This window comes from Camarhynchus parvulus, chromosome 13 (genome assembly GCF_901933205.1).
Source record: "Camarhynchus parvulus chromosome 13, STF_HiC, whole genome shotgun sequence".
Taxonomy (NCBI): domain Eukaryota; kingdom Metazoa; phylum Chordata; class Aves; order Passeriformes; family Thraupidae; genus Camarhynchus; species Camarhynchus parvulus.
Genome location: NC_044583.1, coordinates 371,028 through 388,426, shown reverse-complemented (window position 1 = coordinate 388,426; position 17,399 = coordinate 371,028). Strand labels below are relative to the sequence as shown.

Below are 17,399 nucleotides of genomic sequence, written 5' to 3'. Positions count from 1 at the left end.
CTCAATTAAAGAAAGCTTCAGGTCTGCCTTGCAAAATACAGGACCAGGACTAATACATCATTTTCAGCTCAAGCCCAGCTCATTTCCCACTGGGTGGAATAAACCTCCCTTCTTGAACTTGCTGTTCCTTTGGGTTACATGAACAAATCTGTTGCTACAGGCAATGCATTCACAATGAGATTCCAGTCTACTGCTTAGAGAGGACTGAACCTTCTTCATGCTTTTTTAAATTCAATAATAAATTGCTCGATTAAAGCATATACACAAAACCAGCCGTTTGTGTCCCCTCCTATAAAAAAAGAAACTAGGAATTGTTCAAGGTACCAGTGTTCCTTTGGTTTTTTTGCATCACACTGATATTTTTCCTAAAATGCAGTTTTCTTACTGAAAGAAATGTCTGATAATTTACAAGAACTTATAAATTATATTTAAAAATACATAGAGAGAGAAATGCAATGTATTTAATTTAGAATTCTTTGTTCTGGCACTCTTAGCTTTTCTTAAATAGACATACTCCATCAGGACAAACACTTGCAGGTATTTGCTGGAGTTCTGCTGCACATTTTCTCATTCAAACATTCTTTTCTTTCTGTTTTTCATTTTCCATTAACAACAGCAAAAGGCCCTCAAGAATTCTAATTTCTTTCGATGGCTAATGATTTCAAGATTATTTTCTGTGCCATGTACTATATTATACCAATCTATATTGCCACCATTTAGTGATTACTTTAGTAATCTAATTCATTAATTTGCAATGCAGATCACAACTGATCTTGAGGATATGTTTGCATATTAAATAGTTCCATAAAAAGTAATCAGTAATTTCTGTCAGATAATTTTATGTTAATATATAGTGGATAAGCAAAAAAAGTTATTAACATATCACAAGACCAGGAGGAGTCCATAAAACCAAAATCAGTAGTTAAATATGAAGCCAGCCACTTCCTATTCCTAATTAAAACTAATTAATCTTTTTCAATAACACAATGACACACTTTCTTCTCATAAGCTGACAATTCCCCATGAAGCCTGAAATGAGATAAATTATTCTTTGCTTGTTTGCTGGACAGAGGTCAATAATACCTCAGGGCAAACACTGTCTATAGCCAATTTCTTAAAGAATTTCAAATTGAAAAGAAAAATCTTTCTGATAGCAAAAAAAAAGGCACAAATAGCACATTAAAAGAAGAATTTGTGAGGCATTGTATATGCATTAAAAATTCCACACAGTGTGCATGTCCAGCACCCTTAAAGGCTCCCTGTCACGGTGAATGCAGCTGGGGGCAGCTCTGTGTGTGCAGGGACCACTGCACGGGCTGTGCCTCAGCCTGCTCATGCCTCAGCTTCTGCTGCCTTAGTCCTGAACATGGTCAGTAATTTACTGCTGTCCATCTGCCCTCGGCCATGGGAACCAGAGGTGTAAGAGCAGGGCTGGTGTTTTCCATTACCCATTAACTCAGAGCCAGCCTTCATTAATTAGTTAACAAAAGCAATCAGAGAAATTTCTCAGGGTGCTCACTCAGCCCTTGGAAGTGCTGTGCTTTTGACTCCAACTCCTTTGCTGTCTGGTTCATGGGTCAGTTGGAACAATGTTCATGTTCATGTGTTCTGGTGGTTTGCTGCTCTTTCAGCAGCCTGGCAATGCTGATGGCTCAGGGATAGGGGTAACTTGTTCACAGCCCCAGACAAAGCCCAGATCCTGGCTCCAGAGTGCAATCCCTGTGTGTTTGGAGGGCATGCATTGAGCTACAGAGCAGCTGCTGCCTTTTAACTGCAGGAATTCCCACCAACCAGCATCCTGTTCAGGGGGAAGATCATGATCCCAAGCCCTGAACGGCCCAAGGGTGCTGGGAGGGAGCCATTGCTGTGGGGAGCAATGCAGGAGCTGTTACAGGAAGGAGCCCAAAAGTGTGCTCAGAAGTTTGAATGCACAAGGAATCTTTTCTGGCTGTGTTTGAGTATTGACTGTAAAACAGTACCTACTGCCTTTAGACTGCGATTGCTTCACATATCTATTAACAGTAAACAAAAACATCCCCCAAAAGACAGATAATTCACCTTTGATGAGACACAGAAAATTTCATATGAGAAGGAAAATCTTGCTGAAACTTATGAGAAAATATGAACTAAGGAAATTAAAGACTGTTTTGCAACCTCCATACTTAGGCTTGTTGCTATGTGAACAATCTCTTGATATTTCTTAGTACTTTACAGAGAAAAAGAAATTTGATAGAAAATAAAAATTTTGTTAAACTATTGGCATTTTTGCTGAACAACTTAGAATGTGTGAAAGAAATTAAAAGATAATTTAAAAATTAATATAAAATTTCATCCCTTTGGTATATTTCGTAGGAAGGTGCATGCTGAAGCATTTTATTTAATAGTCTAAATATATGGTGTTACAACTGTTCTTGCTTCTGGTGAGTAGCACAATACACTTCATCCAAAGCTGCATTCCAGGAAGGTGGATACACAAGTAAGTATGTGTGTTATCAGAGGAGCCATTTACAGAACAGAGACTACTGGTAAATATAACAGTGTGAAAGGATTTGGACAACAGATGTATAAAAATTATTATTCAGAATTGTTTTCATTATCGTAGTTCCCGGATTCATATTCTTCATCATCTTCCTCATCAGAGGTGTCATAATACTCCTCGTATTCAACGCTGTAGCTTGCACTTCTACTGCCAGCAGTAAATGCAAATGCAGGAGACGGGCCTGCAAGATGTAATTGAATCCAGATTAAATTAGCTGAAGATAGGAACACAGAGGAAGGCTTGGGTTTGGATTTGTACAGCAAACCCAGATTTTCTGAATCCTTGTTATCTATGAAAAGGACAGGGGTTTTAGCCAATACCTCATACCACTGAAGGTCATGAGCAAGTTTCTATATAGAATCATGGAATCCCAGAATAGATTGGTTTGAAATGAATCCTAAACCTCATCTTGTTCCACTCCCTGCCATGGGCAGGGACACTTCCTCTATTCCAGGTTGCTCCAAGTCCCGTCCAACCTGGCCTCGGACACTTCAGGGATGGGGCAGCCACAGCTCCTTTGAAAAACCTGTGTCAGTACTTCACCATGCTCTGAGTAAAGAGTTTCTTCCTAACATCTAATCTAAATCTCTCCTATTTTAGTTTAAAACTATTCTCCCTTGTCCAGCCCCTATCTGCCTGTATAAAAAGTCCCTCTCCCTCCTTCTAGTACTCCCCCTTTAGGGATTGGAAAGACACTGGGATCTCCCCAGAGCCTTCTCTTCCCCAGGCTTAACACCAGCAGCTTGCTCAGCCTGTCTCAAGAGCAGAGGTGCTCCAGCAATTGGAGTATCTCCGTGGCCTCCTCTGGACCCCTCTAATAGGTCCACGTCTTTGCTCTGCTGAGGATATGTTGAAAATGCATTTAATTCCTAATACTAGTAAACTATGGTATCAGTCTTCTGCAGCTCCTGTGCATCTGCAAATATTCCTAGAGAAAATAAAGCTTTGAAAGCCACTTATAGAAACTGGACAAGTGACAAACTCCCCTAGACCAGGAGGTAAATATGACAATGCATCTTTATCCTGAATTTGCCAGGAAAAACATTTCTCTATGGGGGAGGGCTGGACACAAAGCAAATCAATAGCAAAGCTATTTCTTATGTCTTTTGAACCACTCTCATTAAGGAACAACAACTGTTTCCTTCCTAATTTTATGAAAAATAAACAGCTAAGCAAACCTGCCATGATTCAAAGACTCCCTCAGTTACCCCAGCTGTTGTTCTGGGTCCTGCTAACATCAAAGGACTTTTCTGGGATAAGGACAGTGGAATAATGTGTCTCAGCTGTATGGCTCCAATCCACAGCTTTCTGTTTTCTGGAAGCCAGTATAATTTGCAGCAAAATATTACGTTATAAACCATTAGGGGATAAAGTAAAATAAAAGCACACAGAAGAGTGAAAATATGGTCAGTTTTGGATAATTTCTGCTATGCTTCATTTTCATTCCAACAACCCCATCCTTTGCATCCTGCTTGTATGCATTTTTTTAATTTTACATCCAAATTAAAAAAAAAATTACCATCAATGACTTTCAATCTTGCAGAGGCATATGTTGCACCATGCTTATTTTTGGTGTGGCAGATATAAATGCCTTCATCTGATTTTTTGAGGCCTTGAATCTGCAGCCAGCCTGTCACACCATACTTCTGAGGCCCACCTCTTGCCTTTGAGAAAAAAAGAAATGGTTGAAATTAAGTAGCTAGGAGACACCATGATGTTTCTCAAAATAATTGTGGATGGATTAAATATCATTACAACTTTTGCATTTTTTTTAATGCCATTATCCTTTGATTCTGCTTATTCTTGCTGAATTGTGTTTTACCTTCTTGCTGCTCTGCACGTGTGAGTTCATGCTTTCTGCCCTTGCACCTTCACTACCCTGCACAGTGCTCACATTCCTGCTCCCCTTCACGCCACTCTTCCCAGCGCTCCTTCCATCCCTTGTCCCAGCACCACTTGCTGCTTCCTCAGAGCATTCCACCTACGCTCAAGCTCTGGATGAGATGGGGAGTGAGTCTGGGGGAATTGTTAGGGCCACGGGGGCCTGACCAAGCTGACACTCAGCAGCCAGGTTTTAAGGGTTGTCATGACATTCCATGGGCACTTTCACACTTCATGACAGTTTCAGCTGGCTTGGAGTAAAACCTCCTAAAGAGGCATAAGTGGTACCCTGGCTGTTCCTTCTGCTGGGACTGCCAAAGCGCTGACAGAAATCATCATTCTTTGCATAGTTGCAGGGCCCCTACTGGGAATCTATTGCAACAGTGTTGTGTTTTGTAGGAGGAATTCACAGATTAACCACCCTGTTCCTGTTCCCAAACTGTATGCAAAGGTAAATTCAAGTTTTACCTGAACGGAGACGTGGCTATCATCTCCTGGCAGAAACATTTTATTCCCCTTTTTTTTCCATTCAAGCTGTGGCATAGGATAGGCTGACACCTCACAGCCAAAAATGACATCATTGCCAGTGTAATTCTGGGCATCCTGAGGTGGCATAGAAATAACAGGAGCTGCAAAGAGCCAACAAGGTGCTTTAGGAGACAGTACACAAAGAACACAAACAAAAGGTTTGTTAACACTAATCTCTGCTTCACAGGCTACCATCAGATTGTCTTTACCTTTTGGGTCTCACACACTGCAAAGAGCCACATGATTCCAAGCACCTTTTAAAGCTCAGAAAACCTCGTGTCTGTGCTTTCTAAAAATGCTTATTCAGGTCTGTTTTCCCCCTTGCAGATGATAGTGGAACCCAAGCTGAAATTGAGGGTTTATTTGGCCCCATGAGCTGTCATTGCGGCCCAGGCTCAGCCCCCTCAGCAGAGCCACCAGTGCCTGACCTGGGCCTCACAGGAAACCACAGGAAATTCACAGCACGTGAGGCACAGAGTGATTTGATTGTGTGACAGCTCTGAATGTGTCACATTTTGGTTAGCTGAAAGGCAAAACTCTGCTATTGCTGGCGTTTTCTGAGTACATCATTGCCTTGAAGCTGCTAAACATTGTCAAGCACTGTTACCCATGGAAGTCACAAGTTACAACAGCATTAATGAATTTTACATTTATCCTCAATTGTTATTGATGTCATCCAATATCGGTGTTAGGAACGAAAAGGATTGAAATTCAGTTATTTCTGTAAGATTTCATGTTATGCCTATTATTCTTGTTATATTTCCACTTGTTTCCTCATGTTCTCGCACTGTCACCCCCTCCAGCGTTTATTGATTGTCTCGGAATTCTTTTCCCTTTTCCCGAAGCAAAAGCTGCCGGCAGCCGCGAGAGGGAGCCAGCCCGGGCTCGGAGGCCCGGAGCCCATCCCCGGCGCTTCCCCGCGCGATGGCGGGCGCGTCCGTCCCTGCGCAGCGCGCGCTCCGCTCCGTCCCTGCGGGGCTCGAGGGCGTCCGGCGCAGACACACAGCGGCGCATCTGCTGCTAGCACACATGTCCCGTGCTGGAGATCGCTGCTTTTTTCCCCTGACCTATTTGTCGACAACAAGAAATATTTTGCCTTCTAAAATGTGAGAAATGCATGTATTTTATGATTGGCTTTTCGCAAATATTAAAATGAATATTATATGTGTTGTGTTAGCAAGTAATGCTGTATTAATTCTCTTAAGTACTGTATAGTATTAGGTTATAAAAAAAATTGTTAACATAGAAACTATGCTATATAAGATGCTTTGTTTAAAAGAAAGGACTCGCAGCGAGATAACAGCCACAGGACACCTAAATCTTTCAGAAGAGAAGAATTTATTGCTTTCCTATCAGAAGAAACGAACTGCTTCCCGCCTCGAAGGCGCCATGGGTGTTAGAAAGGAGAAGTTGACATTGACCAGACAAAAATCCTGTGTTTGAATAGGAATTTATGCATCATGTATGAAGTGTATGAATATGCAACAGGCTACTGCTCTTAAGGATTACTCCTTTTGTTAGAGGAGTGTCCTTTTTCCTGGGCCCATGCTGCCTGGAAAAAGGTACCCGGACGTCCGTAAATCTTTGTCTTTATTGTCTCATATTGTCCTAAATCCTGATTGTCCAAATTATTATTACTCTGATTGCATTACTATTTTTATAACCATTTTTATTACGATTAAACTTTTAAAATTTTGAAAACAAGTGATTGGCGTTTTTCACATAAAACCTATTTTCTATTTCCAGACCAGCACTCAAAAAGCATTTTCTGGGTGATTTGACTTGTATTGAATTTTTTCCCCACACATCCCAGATGCTTGGAAATAGAAACTTCAAGTAAATAATTAATATATTTTTACTTGCAATATTTGAATCAATACCTAGGTGCAGAATTTATTCTTCGGCATTTGAAACTTTAACAGCCTGTTCCATGTTTTTGACAATTTATAACAACAATTTCAACAATTTATAACACATTTTTCAGTTTTTAAGGATTAGTGCGTGTGCAGAAAAATATTAAATGCTTCCTGATTAAAATTAATGGCAAAAACCCCAGAAAACTATCAATTTTCTCATTTATAAATGCCTCATTAAGCAATCTTGCTACTCTTTAAAAGCAAGGTTTTTCAAACTAGGAAACTTAAATCCTTAAATGCTTGTTCTTTCATGAGAACTGCATATTCAGAATCTATTATTTCAAAAATCTTTATTCAAATCAGTATTGACTGAATATCTTGGATGAGAATGTTTTTGGTTTTTGGTTTGGTTTTTTTTTTTTTTTTTGCCTATGAACTGATTACAGAGGGTCTGATATTAAAAAATATTTTTAAATCTTAGAATTAATTGAAACCCCATTCCTTTTAAAGATACATCCACTGTAGTTAAGCCTAAAACATAAGAAAGAAACCAAAAGTCTACATTGACTCACAGGAGTTTTTTAAATTGTTCCCACACAGAGACAGTGTAAAAAACTTTTCAAACAGGCAGATGTTGCCTAGTGAGTATTTTTGTTGTGCCTAACTCAGGTGTCCTGTGGATCCCCTGCCAGCACTGAGGCGTGGCCAAGGACTGGGTCCTGTCCCTGTCACCGTCCCCAGCCGTGGCTCAGCCCCCCACGGGAACACATCTGGAGTCTGGAGTACACAAAGGTCTGAATCACAAATCCACATTGCAGTGGTTCAGCACTGCCTACCATGCACTAGGACAGTTCCACACTAGGAATACTCCTCTTTCCATTAACCGGGAGGAGAATACAGCAGACAGCTGGGAAATGTCTGGGCTTGGTCCCAGTCCTGCAGCTGAGTCCAGGGCTGACCAGGACTGGCATCACCTGAGACCAAGCTCACAGCAAGCAGCAGTTCTGATCTAACCAAACTGCCCTTTCTGAATGTCAGCACACCATCAGTACTTTCACTGTCCACCCAAACTTCAGAAATAAAATACTACAACCTCGCCATATAATTTTGCTGTGTTTTATGGAAGAAAATTAAAGTAACATTCTACAATTTAAACAGAAATTTATAAATTTTTTTTGAGTGTTTCAGGTTTTGTGTTCAGACAAATTCTCCCATGATATCTGTGTGTATTTTTTTTTTTGGCATAACGAATTAGAAACAGAGCTGTACTGTTATGATAACATGTCGTTTTGATTCCTCGAGTAGATAATTTTTTTTGATAGCTAAGGTAAATGTTCTGGTGTCCTGGTGTCCAGAGCTGAATGGGCAGGAGCTGCTTCTTTCCTTTTACAGTCCCAGTCAGTCACGAATTATCCCTCTGTGTTATAGAAGATGTAAACCAGAAGCCAGGGAAGATCAAAATACTGTTTCACCTTTCACAATCAACCTGACATCACTCCAGACCAATTAATTACATATTTAATAGGATATTTTTTCTCATATTGTACATTATTAATTTTTGCTAATCTATGTCTGATTAGATGGAAATGGCAGAAATTTTTGTGTCTTGTTTATTTGTTTTTACTCCAAAATTTACATTTAAAATAAATCATGTGACACAGATAAAGAGAATCACTGCTATGTTGTTCTGTTAGTTCATTAAATTATCAATGAGAAATGTTTGCATGTGAATGGGGATGGCTTAAATGTGGAGAATCTGTATATAATCAATGTAGTACTTAGAAACCTTGGTAAATTATTAGATAAACTGATCAAAACTAGTTTTCAGGAAAAGAAAGAATTTTTCCATGTTTCTTTAGCGAGCGAGGCCTTTTTCTTCTCCTTTTTCTGGCAAGAGAAGAAAGATGAAAGGCTGTACTCCTCTGATGAAAGGAGTTTATTGTTATTTATTTATTCATTGGTTGCTGTATACAATTAGTCCATTTGGCATCAAGAGGAAACAGCAGATGCTTTGAAGGGGAGAAAAACAAAACAAAGTACTTTGAGCTGAGTGAAGGTTATATTTATAGCTTGGTACCAAAAGCCCACAGCGCTCAGTGTTTGTTTCGCATGCAAATCGCCGTCAGGACAGCTCGTGCTGCAGCGTTTGCCGCTCTCCGAGCCAGGCTCCTGCTGCCTCCTGTCACCGGCTGCCCCCGGAGCGGCCGGGGCGGAGCGCGGTGCCCGCCGGGCCGGGCCGGGCCGGGCCGGGCTGGGCTGGGCTGGGGCCCCTCCGAGCCCCTCCGAGCCCCTCCGAGCCCCTCCGAGCCCCTCCGAGCCCCGCCGAGCCCCTCCGAGCCCCTCCGAGCCCCTCCGAGCCCCTCCGAGCCCCTCCGAGCCCCGCCGAGCCCCTCCGAGCCCCGGGCTCCGGCCGGCTCTAAAGCTTCCGAGCCAGCGTGGCGAGCGGCAGCTCGGGGACAGGAGAAGGGCATTTGTGACCCCGGTCGCTGCCACCCCAGCACCCTGCCCAGCGCGGGCACGCCACAGCCTCTTTAACTAAACCGCGCAGCAGTGACACGGCTGTGAACTTTGCGCAGGCTTCTGTGCAATTCAAAAAGCTGAGCGGTGAGGATAATTCTCTGCATTCCTGGAGAGAGGCTCCAGATTTTCGGGGGAGCCAGGGAAGCAGTGGGAAAGCGCTGGGGGTGATGCCTGCATGCAGAGCAGAGCAGCCAAGATCCTTCTCCTGCTGGAGGAGCAGCAGCGCGATGCGCCTCGGGGGCCACTGGGGGCTGCTGGATGACACCAGCAATTAAAAGTGATAGTACTTCCAAATTAAAAAGTCTCTTGAACCGGGCCAGTTCTGTTAAATCAATTAGAGGGACCACTGCTTTAAGCCTGTGTGCCTGAGCAGCTGCCGCTGCTGCAATGTTACCAGCACTCGCTAAGGGACGAGCACTTCTGACTGAAATCTTGCTGGAGGGATTATGCCACAAGAACTACTGCTACGGAGTCCCAAACAAAGACTCCTTCCCAACCTGACAGACTTTCAGTTGTACTGCAGGCTGGCATGCATGTCGCTTTCCTGACAAGCCTCGTTTCCCACCTTAATACCCTGATAGCAAATACAGGATTCTCTAATGGATCCTTCTCTCTCAGCTAGAGAAAGAGGAAAGAAGCCTGATATCAATTGTTCATCACTTTCTAAGTGGTCAATATCCCTTGTTCATTCAATATAAAACCACAGCATATGGTCTAAGACTGCTAGAGAAGAGCAGGTGAAATACACCCGAGTTACTCCCAGTCCTTTGCCAGAGTTGCAATTTCAGATTCCCGGAGCTGTGACTCATTTGTGACCCACAGACCTCTTCTACCTCATTTGAGAAAACATTTGATTAACTTAAAAACCCACAGTAGTTTCTCATTTAGAAACAAAAAAAACCTCTTCACATTTTCATTTTATAGTCATGTCTTAAGTGATAGACGCCCAGGAGTAATGACTTGTAGTAATGCAGAGAAAGGGAACAGCATATGAGCAGGGAGCCCGAGTCCCCTGTATACCCACCTAGGAATCCTTCCACTAACAATGGACAGAGACAACTGTGCACTTTAAGAGTCCTTTAGGGAAATTGTTTCCACTTGATTCTGTTCTACTATTTCGATTTCTCTTTCATGGGTTAGCTAGATTTTATGATGATTCTGAATTGGACTTTTTGGTAAAAAGAACAGAGCTGTTAATTAAATCCTATCTTCTTCTATTGCCCCTGCTTCACTGCTTACCATGTATCCTCACAGGTGGATACACACATGCACACATGTAGTGTGTGTGTATATGTATACACAGGAGATATATATATATATATATATATATATATATAAAATGAGATCTGCTTTACTATCACCACTTTAAGTCAGTCCTGTTACAATAATAATCATTTGCCCATTCCTCCCAGACTATCCTATCTGCTTACCAATTCCCAACTCCACATACAAGTTCTGTAGAAAAAAAAATCATACTCTGATTATACTGATTATTGAGAACAGACCCATGTTGTAGATTGATGCCTTTTTAGGAGATTTAATCCACTAGTCTAATATAGAGGCTTATAAAAGACAAGATTTAGTACCAGATGCTGAAACACATTTTTAACACAAAGTTAAAAATGTGTCTCTGCATTATAACAGAATAATGATAATTGTAACAAAAACACAGTGTTAGTTTAATGAAGTTAGGCTAGAGTAGCTCGTAACATGTCTGAAGATAAGAATCAGCTCTTTTTTTCAGTTTGGAAGTGCCTCTGTACACATTACCTGATTCACATGGCCCTTTATGTTTCACACTGATGTTTCTTTTCGCAGCATAAGCCTTGTTGAACTGACAGATGTTTTCGTAGGTTTTCCCATCAGATCCACAGATGCTTTCTTGAGATTTGCACACACACTGCGGTTCAGGGACTTCCCCAAACCTTGCTTCATCAGCATCCAACCTGCACTCGAGGTGATCCCCACATTGCCCATAAAAATGATTGCCCTGGTCCAAGTCGCAGATCTGACCTTCCACGTTGCCACATTCCGGGCAGCAGCCACAGCGATCCAGCACAGCCCCAGCTGGACAGTCCTTGGGCTCAGAGCAGAGTGCCAAATCACATTTTCCACAACTATCTCCTTCCCTTAGCAGCCTCCACCAGCCTCGGTGGTACAAGGCAGGGAAACTCTGTGAAACCTGTACCAGTGCTACCAGCACTGCTGTAACCATCCGGTGCTTCATCTCGAAAGTGTAGCAAAAAGCAGAAAAGGTCCTTGGAGTAAAGCCAGGGAGAGGAAAAAAAAAAGCAAACCAAAAAAGAGCAAGCTAGTGAGAGAAAAACATCACAATCCTGGTTTTGTTTTAGAGTATAAGCTGTACTCTGAACACTGGCTTTAAGAAAAAATTAGTATCAGATTCCTAATCTGGAACTGATAATAAAAATGCATAAAAACCCAGCAGCTTTTCCCTAATGCAGTTTGGAATGTGAGTACTGCTTGCACAAAGACCAAACTGCCCCTTCTGACGGCTGAGTTGAAGCTCTCTGAAAAGCTGTTTGCTCCATGTCTCATTGAGCCAAATTTGCAAAGCCTTGCTCTACTGAAACATTACATTGCAGCTATTGTGGAAAGGGGAACAGGGACAAGGAGTGTAAAATCAAAAAAGTGACTGCTATGAGTGGCCCTCCCCTACATCAGGCAAAATAGATGTCCACATAAAGATAAATATGTGTACAAAGTAGCACCCAAAACCCCAGTGCCCTGGGGCTTGGCCAGTACTCTAGAGACTAGAGCTTGGTGCAACACCAAATGTGATGCATTCCTGATCACAGCTAAGGGCTCTGAATTAACACTTTATTTACAGGCTCTATACAAGCAAGAGGCAATCCAAGTCAGCTGCAATTGACTTTAAACTCTCAGGTTTAAGACGAAAGATGCCTGTAATCATTAAAGGACCCATTGTTCGTCTCTCCATATATTTTCTGCTTGGTGTTTATGGGTGTCTGTGCTTTGCAACACAAAATAATGTGGTCCATGTTTGGCTCTAAGAACAATGTGCAAAGGTTCAGAGCACAGGCAAACTGAGCAAACTGCTGCAGCTTCAGAAGGACATTCTGCTGAAGTGTTAGATGCTGTGCTCATCTTTTCAAAGCACTTCTTTGACTTAGTTTCTTAAGATGTGCTTACACTGCAGGTTATGAAGGAAGATGAAAGAGGTAGCTTGGATTTCTTTGCATGCTTTTCCTGTGTGTATATGGCTGCCAGTTCAGGGAGATGGCTTTGCAGGGTCATTTCTCACCAGGCGTTGTACTGTTCTTTCTCCATCTCAGGATTTAGATGTGCTCCCTATCTCCTGGCAGAAACCTCCCTTCCTTTGCCCTGCTGCTGAGATTTTGTACCCCACAGACTGCTGTTACCATTGTTCAAACCACATGCAGCTCGCCAGCAATTCATCTTCCTGGTTGTGGGGGTGGAAGTGAAGCATCATGGACCTGCAGCCCTGCAAGCATGGCTCAATGCCATGGGTCAAAGATCACCACTAGCTACAAAGCAAATGTCTCTGGGTGCTAGCTTAAAATAATCCTACGTGCATCACAATTTGAAGATAAACACATAAAACTAGGACACTGTTAACAAGCTGAAATAAAAGAGAAGTCATCCTTGTGGCCTACTTAAAATCTTTCACAAGCAGCTTTTCCTCTTCTTTTTTTTGTTCATGGTGTGTAAGTCCTTGCATAAGCTCAGTGAAGGATGCATTTTGTTGTATCAGCCTTGCATCCTCTGGCTGCATTCACAAAGGCAAATCTTTTGAGGTCATATATTTACTTTTCATCCCATTTCCACAGCTTTTCCGAAATTCAGCTCCTGTACCTTCTGCACCATTTGAGATTACCTCTTCCTTTGAGTTAAGTGGCAGGCTGCTTCAAAATCACTTCCTTCTCCAGAACAGCACAAAATGCAATTTCCCCCAGCCTACACTGATCACACTTTTCAAAGCCAGCCTGGAGACACCTGCAGGGCACTGAGTTTTTTCCTCTGATCACTGAGATAATTCGTATTCTGGATGTGCAAGTTTTTGCTTTGAACGCTGAATCAGACTGTAAAGAAGTAAATTATGTGTGTAATTGATGCTTTTAACATTGAGAGTCAGTAAAAAAAAGTAACCTCAGTTTAATGGGAAATTGATTATTTTGTCCGGTTTGATGTGTTTTATTTCACATTTCTTTATCAAGTCCTAATTGGACATTTAGTTCTGCATTATAGGGTCTAGTCATCACAGTCTATTTCATTATCTGTCTGTACAGCTTATGTTACAGCTGTAGGGGGGGAGTACCTATAGGACAAGGATTTGCTAAGGCTCATATGAAGTAAAGGAATGTTTATAGGGGTGAAGCCATATGTGCAAAGTGGAGCTAAAGCAGGAAGGAGCTGCAGGCCAGCAACACCCCCGGCAGGGTGAGGTTTGTCTGGCAGCTCTCAGGAAACCTGGGATCTTAGTGCTGAAAAACAGTGAGTGTATTGCAAGGAAGTACCTCCTGTGAGCTGGCACAGAGAAAACCCATCATAGATATCCTAGAAAGCATTTTTGGCATTTACCTGACTCATGTAATCTGAATTCTTGGTGGGTTCAGCCTCTAAATTAAGAACTGGAAGTGCCTGCAGTATCGTTTAAACAGCTGCCACCTGGCAGATGATCTGCAGCTGAGGGTTACTTGGTCACAGATTCCCGAGATCACCTGGAACAAATTGAGGTTAAAGCACTGTGGTATGACATGGAGAAATGGCCTGGTAAATCTCTGAATGTCTTTCATTATCAAGCCAGCTGTGACAAGCTGAGAACTCCCCACACTGGATGGGTGTGTGGCAGTCAGAGCACAGGGGGGCAGGGAGAGAGAGCAGGATGCACAGCTGGGTTTTCAGAGCACATTGAAGGCATAGTTCCATCTGCTTCAGGAATAAAACATGTATTATTTCAGCATGTCTCTAATCCCTGAAGCTTGCTTTGGTAGGGAAAAGTGCTGATTTTCAGCACAAACCTTGAATAAACCCTAAGTATGTTCCAGAAGCAAATACAAGCAGCCATGGATGAATGTCACCACTGGAGCTGCAGGACAACCAGCACTGTGCCCTGTGCTTTCAGCCAGCAGCCCCCAGGTGCTGCCTGCAGGGCAAGGGCACTGGAGGCTCACAGCCCCAGCAAGGGCAGGAGGCTGCAGGGATGGGGAGCTGGCTGCCATCAGCTGGGAAATGACGCCTTGGAGAATCATGTCCTGAACAGGGAGGTGGAGCAGCATTCACGTGCCCTGGTCTCAGCAGGAAGGGCTGTGCTGGCTGTGCAGCAATTTCCCTGCCCTTTCCCCAGTGTTTCCATATGGCATGATCAGTGTAAGGAGTTCTGCCACCTTCCTGTGGAAACACAGGTGGCGTGATGGGCAGGGAGGGGACACGGCAAAGCAGCCCAGGGCTCTATTATGCTCAGCTTCTGATTTGTATCACATTGTTCTGCTTTGTATCATAATAAGTAAGGTATGTGGCTGATGCAATTTGAAATTCTGTTGCTGGTGATTTTTGAGGTACTGCTCCTTCAGTCAGAATATGGTTTGGCTCTTTATTCTGTTTTTATTTGTGTCAACTTGAGTTTTAAGTAAGTGAAGTTTCTCAATTCAGCTCCTGCCAGACTTGCAGACCTGGTTCCTACATAGGCACAGGAGTCCTGTAAGGAATGACAGCAAAATACAAAAATGTTCCACATGTTCCTTCTACCTTCTCTGTCCTGCAATGGTTCCTCTCCTTAAACATCTGGAGTCAAGTTTAGAAACTAGAGTGCTCTGTCCCTTAGGCTGTACTGATTACCTATACTTCAGGTTCCTTAGAAATAGGAAATCTTGGCTGACTCCATGTGTTTCTATCCAAGGAATTTTATACTTGTATTATGTGCCCAAAAGAAGCATTAAAGACCAAAAGAAGCATTAAGAATGTTCAGCCTGTTATACTGGGTCAGAGCAGGCTTCAGGTGGCTGTGCCCAGTGGGTACGTGCATTACTTGCTACTGTACCCATCTCCTAGGAAAACTCTTCCACCCATAGTATCCAGAACTGAGCTTCAGTCAAGGTGCTTAGCTCACCTGAGAGCAGTATTTAATTTTGTTGAAGTAAGTGGCACATGGGCATGACTGATGCTGGCTCCTCCCAGAAATGCTGACTGGGGCAGTCCTGGGATCTCCTGACAGGGCCTTTTCTGGGACCAGTCCAATGTGCTGACACTGCTTTCATCTCATCATTAGTACTGTAAGCACATGAACTATAAGTTAATCCTACTGTAACATGATTATAAAATCCATTAATCAAAGGCAGGAGATCCATAATTAACTTATTCTCCAGCATCAAGTAAATGATTCTGCTATGAGCTTTAAGAAAGCAATTGTTCCCTAATATGCAAAATACAGTGGAGCTATTAGACTATAATTGTATAATTAAATTATAAATTTTGCATATTTTAATAAGATGTTAATTATTTTCTTTGTAGCTTAAAATGTAGGTTCATTTTTGTAGGGTTTAACATATAATTTTAAAAAATCAAAATTAATGTTTGTCCCCTACCTGTAAGCTGACCTTTCCATGAAAGGCTTTGACCAGACTTTTGATGACTCACCTCACACCTGTCTCCAACAGTGGCTCACTGTAGATTTCTCCTGTTATGTATTTCAGCATATTCATTATTGGTCACTGCAGACAAATTTTAACTTAAAAAGATGAAGAAGTACCTGCTAGCACTGTGCTGGTACCAGCTGCTGGGTTTGTTTCAATACAGGCTTACTGACTCCTCTTCCTACAAGTTATTTCTTTCCAAGGGGCCAGATATATCAAGGGTTTTTTTCAAGCCTGTTCAGTGTCTCTTCTGTCCTTTAAGTAGACTAAATTTCTGAAAACTCTTCAGTCTTATCCAGAAACACCTGAGCCTCCCATTCCAGAACGGAAAGGTGGTGCTGGAAACATCAGCAGCTGTTAATCAAGCATTTCCCTGAAATCATTCTCTTGAGAGATGAGAGTTGCAGCAAAGAGACTTTCACAGAAAATACCAGAGGAACATTTCACCCATATGCCCTGCCCACATTTCTAGCCTGGCAAATCCAGCTTGCTCCTCTTCATCCTTTTTTTGTACCCTTCCATCTCGTACTGCTGTATGGAAGCAAAAGCCATCATCATTCATCTTCCTGTTGAGAGGAAGCCATGAACTTTTGTCCACCTTCTGCCTTTGTTTTGGGAATGCTTGTCTGTTACATGGGTTTATGGGCTGGAGACACACACACGACAAAACACACTGATCAAGATCAGCAAACAGCAGTGAGTTTATTATGGCTGCCCTTTTTATGGGGCTTTGCATCTTCCAGGCCCAGATGGCTGACTGGAAGAGACCTCTCTCCACCCAGCTCTCTGGCCAGTGGGGTATCTGCATTTAATTGTGAACAGGGTTGGGTGAGGTTTCTGTTACCTCTTTTCTAGAATGAGCTAGGTCAGCCAAATTGGATTTGTTATGGCCAGATTTATCTTGTTCAGTTACAGACCAGCTGTACTGCGACATTTTTCCATTAGTCCTCTATTTTGCACAGACCACAGTACTTTCAGGTGGCATGTTTTGTGCAGTTTCGTGCAGAGTGAAGCAATTTTTGTGTCAAAGGCAGTTGCTGTGTACATGACCAGTGACATGAGAGTGCTACCAGATACAGCAGGGCTTCAAAGACACCAGGGCCTGGGGAAAACGCATCAGACCTTGGCCCACAAACCCAGAGAATAAAAGAGCAACACAAGAAAGAGTCTTGCACATGCTGCCAGCTACAAGCAGCAGGACAGAAATGGGACAGTGGACTGGGGGGCCTGCAGGCAGTGGGCAGCAAAGGGTGGGAAATACAGGTAGGGCTCTGGGAGGCACCCACTTACCTCTGCCACCAGGGTGTGGCTGGCATGAAAGTGTCCAGCAACATCCATGTGTGCCCCTCGCTATTCTCAGTCCCTTCTGGGTTCAACATGCAGTAGGATGTTGGAAAACTGGCCTGGCTCCTGCTGCAGACCTGCAACAAATGTGCTCTAAGC

At 42.7% G+C, this 17,399-nt stretch overlaps 1 protein-coding gene across 1 annotated transcript; it reads right to left on the bottom strand.

The window, feature by feature from the left end:
- Positions 1-2,574: 2,574 nt before the first annotated feature.
- On the bottom strand, positions 2,575-11,764 carry LOC115908712 (kazal-type serine protease inhibitor domain-containing protein 1-like). The gene is made up of 4 exons (XM_030957511.1): positions 11,095-11,764; positions 4,889-5,049; positions 4,059-4,203; positions 2,575-2,720 (listed from the first exon to the last, which is right to left on the bottom strand). The coding sequence occupies exons 1-4, from the start codon at positions 11,549-11,551 to the stop codon at positions 2,575-2,577; spliced, it is 909 nt and encodes a 302-aa protein (XP_030813371.1). The 5' UTR covers positions 11,552-11,764.
- Between the last annotated feature and the right edge of the window lie 5,635 nt (positions 11,765-17,399).